Consider the following 6,000-nt stretch of genomic DNA (forward strand, 5'->3'; position numbering starts at 1 on the left):
ACTGAAGGAGAAGTTCGCGTAAATAAATTATAGATAGACAGACGATTAGACAGGCCTAGCTAATCGTTCCCCCCACCATCAGTTCTACCAAACCGCAACGGACCCGGATTTTTATTCGTCCAAGAACTGTCAAATCGGCAGAATTCTGGCGCTACAACGAAAACAACGGACCCAGCTGAAATCCTTCTTTCTCTGTTTTACAAACATCATGGCAACTTAACATACCCGGTCCAAGAAGCAAAAACTGTTTCAATTTAATAAACACGCTACTAACCGATAGGTTTGTATGTTTCCCAAATTTTTGTTGGACTTCTCGTCGTTTTTGCCATTTTGTGCGCCAGCAATCTGTTGATAATGCTCCATCATGGCATCGTCTTGGTCGGGCGATGAGCCATTACTCCCGTTATTACTCCCATTACTCGAGTTCGAATGCGCATAGTTTAAATGCTGGTGCTGTTGTTGTTGCTGCTGTTGTTGCAGCGTATGATTCTGATGCTGCGGTGTGACAGGCGCTGATTGCGCAGACGCCGCCACTTGCATATCCACTTTGCGTTTCGTTGGCGAATCCGTTGCACTTAGCGGCTTAACAACGGCGGCAGTCACCGCCATTGGAACGACTATGCCGCCACCCGGACTCGTGCCACTCAACGATATTGACTCGTCAACGATTGTGCTTGAGCTAGATGTCAGCGAGGCATCCATTAATTCCGAACTCAATGAGGGAGGCGGTGTGGTTGGCGTTCTACGTGCCGGTGAATCCAATTTGGTTTTAACTGTAAGTTGAATACAGGAAGTGGATAAGTGAGCTGTGATTAGTGGTTGATTGAATTGCTATGATTGCTATGATGTGTGTTGTTGTATAATACATTAAAACAATTGTATGCAGTGCATGTATAACTGTTTGGTTGTGTATGTGTATGGGTGTGTGTGTGTGAGTGTGCATTAAATACCGTTTGGCATATCGTGTGACCAACGCTTGTCAATGCCATCGCAGGTGCTGTAGCCGGACTCAGCGCCATGATGATAGCGCGGCACACGATTCGATTCGAGCACACTGCCGTTGGCCGCATGGCGTGGCGCTCGTCGCAATGTGGTGTAGCCATCATAATTGCCACCGGCACGAGAGCCCTTCTCATCTTTGGCCGCTTGAGTTTCGAGAAATTTAAAGACATGTACGAGACCGCGTATGCAGAGCTGTAATAGAGAGAAAGTTCAACCGGTGTTATTAAGTAACAGAAATTAAGCGCATTTGCAGAGAGAGAGTGTAACTAATGCAATGCAATTAAATATTTTTCACACGTGTGTATACTTACACTAGCAGGTGGAGACGTAAGCGGATTATTTTCCAAATTCAATTCGACCAACGCAGTCATTTGGCGTATCTCCAGAGGTAGACTAGCGATGCGATTATTGCTAACATCCAACGATTCCAGCGTTAGACATGTCAATTCTGTGAGAAACAAGTTAAGATAATTATTGTGGCATTTTCATATTTCATATTGAGCATTAGTGATAAATTATTATTAATTAAACACATTTATAGCAATTAATTTGTACAATTAAGTGGAGCAAACAGTAATTTCCTACTGTGGGCAAAAAATAGTAAGACCTCGTTCATAATTTTAAGATTCTTCATTTATTCGTCATAATCTATGTCATCCGCTCAAAGTAATCCCCCTTGAAACCAAAGCACTCGTGCCAACGGTGTTTCCAATCCTTGCAAAAATTGTAAAAGTTAAATTCCGGAAGCACGTAGCAACACTCACGCTAAATGTCCTCAATTCACACCTAACGATTTCCGCGGAGCTTCGATTTGTCTTTTGCTTCAAAATAGGCCTCAGTTTCGGCGATCATATCTTCATTTATTCCAAAAATTTCTTTCCAGGGAGCATTCTTTTGAGATCTCAGACCAGAAAATAATCTGGGGAATACGGTAGATACAGAGAAGCAACTCGAAGCCAAACTCAGGAAATGCTTGACTAATACGAGCTGCAGAGTTCACCTTTTTCCTAATTGGATAAGAAAGCCAAACGTATGGGTCTGGTTATGAACAAGGACAAGACAAAATATCTCCTGTCATCAGAAAAAACAATCTTCGCACATGCTACTAGGCTCTCACGTCACTGTTGACAGTCATAACTTCGAAGTCGCAGATAATTACGTGCTACTTCGGAGTAGGCAACTGAGAAGTAAAGTCCTCTTTCCTCGAACAAAGACCAAACTCTACAAGTCACTTACTATATACATATATATAGAGGCATGGATGACGACAACATGTGATGGGTCGGTTAAAGTTTTCGAGAGAATGGTTCTGCGGAAGATTTATGAGCCAATGCGAATTGGTCACGACGAATATCGCATTCAAAGGAACGATTGGCTGTACGAGATATATGTAGTTCTAAACATTCCTATATTTTTCAGTACCACTAAAATACGTGATATTTCATTGATATTTTTATCGTTTGAATACTCGTTATGGGGAAAAAAAACTCAAGAAATTAGCGAATTTGTCGCATGAATAATGAAAAAGTTATGTGAAATGTTTTTTACTATGGAATTTGCGATAAGTGGAATGCTTGAACTCACAATTATAAGAAATTCAGCTTATAGTTAGAAAGGAATGACAAAGTACGGCTGCTACCGAACATTATACCGCTATGATCAAAAAGTTAGATGTGGTGATTATCGTGGTATGGTGCACTATGGATTCCTTACGCCCGGCCGAACTGTCAAGAAAGAATATTATTTGAGTGTTATGCGTCGGTTTGCGTCAAGATAGTCATCTGAAACGTTCGAAATTATAGGCGAACAACTCTTGGTTTCTTCATCATCCTTCGTGAAACCATATAGAGTTCAGTTACGAAATTCATGAAGAGTAGTCATCCTTTAAGATGCATGCACTTGACGCGGACTCACTATCGATACCTCTTCATAATACTGTCGTTGATTCTTCGCGACTTTCTTGCCAAAAACTCAACTCACATCATTCCCCAACCACGCGATTCTTCTGATTTGGCTCGTGCGATTTCTGGCTATTCGACAAACTCAAAGGCCAATATGGGGACGTGATTGAGGAAATAAAAGTCGATTCGAAGAAAGTTTTGAAGACCGGAAAAATACCATTTGGACTGTTTCGAAGACTTCCGTTGACAAAAGTTCATTCTATCAGACGGGGATTAGTTTGAAGGGAATGGAATCGATTCAGAGGAATAAATAAAAATATACATTTTATACACGAATTCCCCGTACTTTTGGACACAGTAACATAAGGTATTATATATTTGAAAGTTTTGATTGGCATAGATGGCATAATGCGCTTGAAGTCAAATATCCACCGTTTGGTTGGATTACTTTTTGCTTTTTTGAAACTAATTCGATAATGCCACTCTCAAAGAAAGTTTTTTCTGTTGTTATTGTAGCGGCAGAAAACATTCCGGAAGTAATATCGAGGAACAGTGTCGATTTGACAGTTCTTTACCGGATAATAATTCAAGGCCTATCCGGTTACTTCGACCCGACTGTCGGCGAAACCGAAAGAAACTTTCGTCTCTATAGGCAAAAAATTGGAACATTCGTTTTTGACAAACTTCTCTAGAGGCGAAACAAAAACATTCATCATAAACAAAAGCAGTTATTGATCACTTTGTTCCAACTCCGGACTATAAGGTCATAAGAACCTCTCAAACAAGTTTCCGAAGTTTATGGCGAACAACTGTCGATGTCTGTGCCCTGAAATTCTACTGATAGAATACAATTTCTCGACTACATATTAACCAAGGCTTCGTACAGACGACGTATTACTCACAGTAAAGGTGTGATTTAAGAATTTTTGTAAGGCCCATTGTCATGAAGGACCCACTTTTTATCACCAGTAACATACGCTTCTAGTGTAACCAGCTCCTCCGCAACCTGGTCTTTCCAACCGGAGTGGAGGTCTGCTTCCACGGCGGCTACCGCGTCGAATACTCTCAAAGCTGTAGTGTTTGTATCCATTCAGACAACATGATCTAGTCAGGGTAGCCCTTGTCTCTTAATTCTCTGAACTGTGTCAAAGTCGTCGAATATTTTGTACAGTTCATCGTTCCATCGACTGCGGTATTTGTCGTTGCCAATGCTCAAAGGACTATAAATCTTTCGCAAAACTTTTTTCTCATCAGTTGTTGTCATTGTCCATCCCCTGCAGCATATAGCAGGACGGGGAAGAACGAACCGCATATATGGTGTCTACACCAATAAAGAAGAACATCCGCTTCTGGAATGGATCGGTTTTTTGCGCTTCATGGGCTTTTTTTTGGTTCAACTCGTGTGGCACCCATCGACCGTTTTTGTATCGAGTATTTTTTGAAATGATTAAAAAAATTTTAGAAAACGGTGTATTTTGTTTTGTTGGGGTCAATCTTTGACGTTGAATAACAGCGTCTTAGGAGCGTGACAATGATCAAATTGGATCGAATTATAAGTTCCTCGAGGTCCAAGTTGTATAAGAATATCTCAATTATTGCAGAAGTTATCCAAGATGGGCTGGAAGACAGACTTATGCCCAGAAATCATTTTGTTTGGTCCTTAAGAGCATTTTGATACACATAACTGCACATCTAACTCGATTAATTACAGACGGTATATATAACCGTTAGATGAACAAAACTATTACACCATAAGCAACATATTGTATAAAAACTATGCCTGTAATATATTTATTAAGTACGAAAAACTAGAAACCATCGCACAAACACTACGTCAATTTGTTTATTATTACTATGGACCACAGAAAAAACCCCAAATGTATGGTATGTTTGTAATTACTCACCACGCGGTAAATACATCAACTGATTGCTGCGCAACGATAGCGAACGCAACGAACGTAGCTCGCCAATGCGCGCCGGCAGCGTCGACAATTGATTGTACGAGGCATCCAAATCGGTCAGACGCTCCATGCGGCCCAACTCATCGGGCAACGTAGCCAAACGATTGTTGGACACGAGCAGCACTTGCAACGGCAGAAAGCAGATCTCACGCGGCAGCGCGGCCAGCTGATTGCTGCGCAAATCCAAATACGTCAACGATGTCAGATGCTTCACCGATTCGGGAATGCTGCGTATGGTGTTGTGATAGAGCTGCAGCGTCTCCAGAAATGAGAATGTGGTGATCTCCTCGGGTAGCTCACAAAAGCGATTACGCGATAAATCTGTTGAAAGAAAAAACAGAACAAAAAAAACAAGATATTATTATATAAATTAGTGGGAATTATATGGGTTGGATAGGATAAGTTCGCAGCGAAAAGACGTTGAGCAGAAGTAGAGCGTTAGCAAAGAGCTGATAATTCAATTGAAAAGCGTGAAGCAACGAATTAAGCGCAGTGAAATGGATTTGCATGCTATAGGGTGTATCACAATTATTGGAGCGGTTGCAATGTGTGGTAAACGCGTGGCTGTGACGTGTGTATGTATTTGTGAACATGTGTATATATGTATTTCACTTCAAATTAATCAACGGCTGGCAGCGAACTGCCGGCAAGCTTGTAGGCACGCCGACAAGCTTATTTTTATTTATTTTTATTTTTTGTTGTTCTTTTCTTGTTTTGTTTTGCTTTTTATTTTCTTTTATACGCTACACTTTCATTATTCTTATTTATGTTTAGTTTTCAGTTTATTTTTTATTATTTCAACAAAGTTGTTTGTTTTCATTGTCTTCCCTTTAATTTTTCCATTTGCAAACACATTGCTGTCACCGCCATATGGCCCAGTAGGAAATTCAAAATATCTGATTTAATAGCCTGCTAGGAAATCAAGATGATTATGAAACGACCAAAGTACAATTTGGGTTTTGGTTATAAAATGGTTATATTGGGTAGTCGAAAAAGTCTTTTCGTATTTCTAATCAAATTTCTACGACTGCAACGACATCTATTGTCATAATATGAAAAGACTTTTTCGAGCAACCAATATATTGGTTATATACATATATCAACATTTGTAAAAACACACTTTTTTTTTACAAAAA

At 40.1% G+C, this 6,000-nt stretch overlaps 1 protein-coding gene across 2 annotated transcripts in view; it reads right to left on the reverse strand.

Annotated features, from left to right (window-relative positions):
• LOC105233750 (leucine-rich repeat and calponin homology domain-containing protein) overlaps window positions 1-6,000 on the reverse strand; it is a 61,650-nt gene that overhangs the window by 18,840 nt on the left and 36,810 nt on the right. For both annotated transcript variants that reach the window (XM_049455004.1, XM_049454958.1), the window contains 4 exons: window positions 4,808-5,185; window positions 1,314-1,450; window positions 951-1,194; window positions 275-773 (listed from right to left, as the gene is read on the reverse strand). In XM_049455004.1, the coding sequence (XP_049310961.1) occupies window positions 275-773; window positions 951-1,194; window positions 1,314-1,450; window positions 4,808-5,185 (1,258 nt within the window). The remainder of the gene's footprint in view (window positions 1-274; window positions 774-950; window positions 1,195-1,313; window positions 1,451-4,807; window positions 5,186-6,000) is intronic.

Source organism: Bactrocera dorsalis, chromosome 1, assembly GCF_023373825.1.
Source record: "Bactrocera dorsalis isolate Fly_Bdor chromosome 1, ASM2337382v1, whole genome shotgun sequence".
NCBI lineage: Eukaryota > Metazoa > Arthropoda > Insecta > Diptera > Tephritidae > Bactrocera > Bactrocera dorsalis.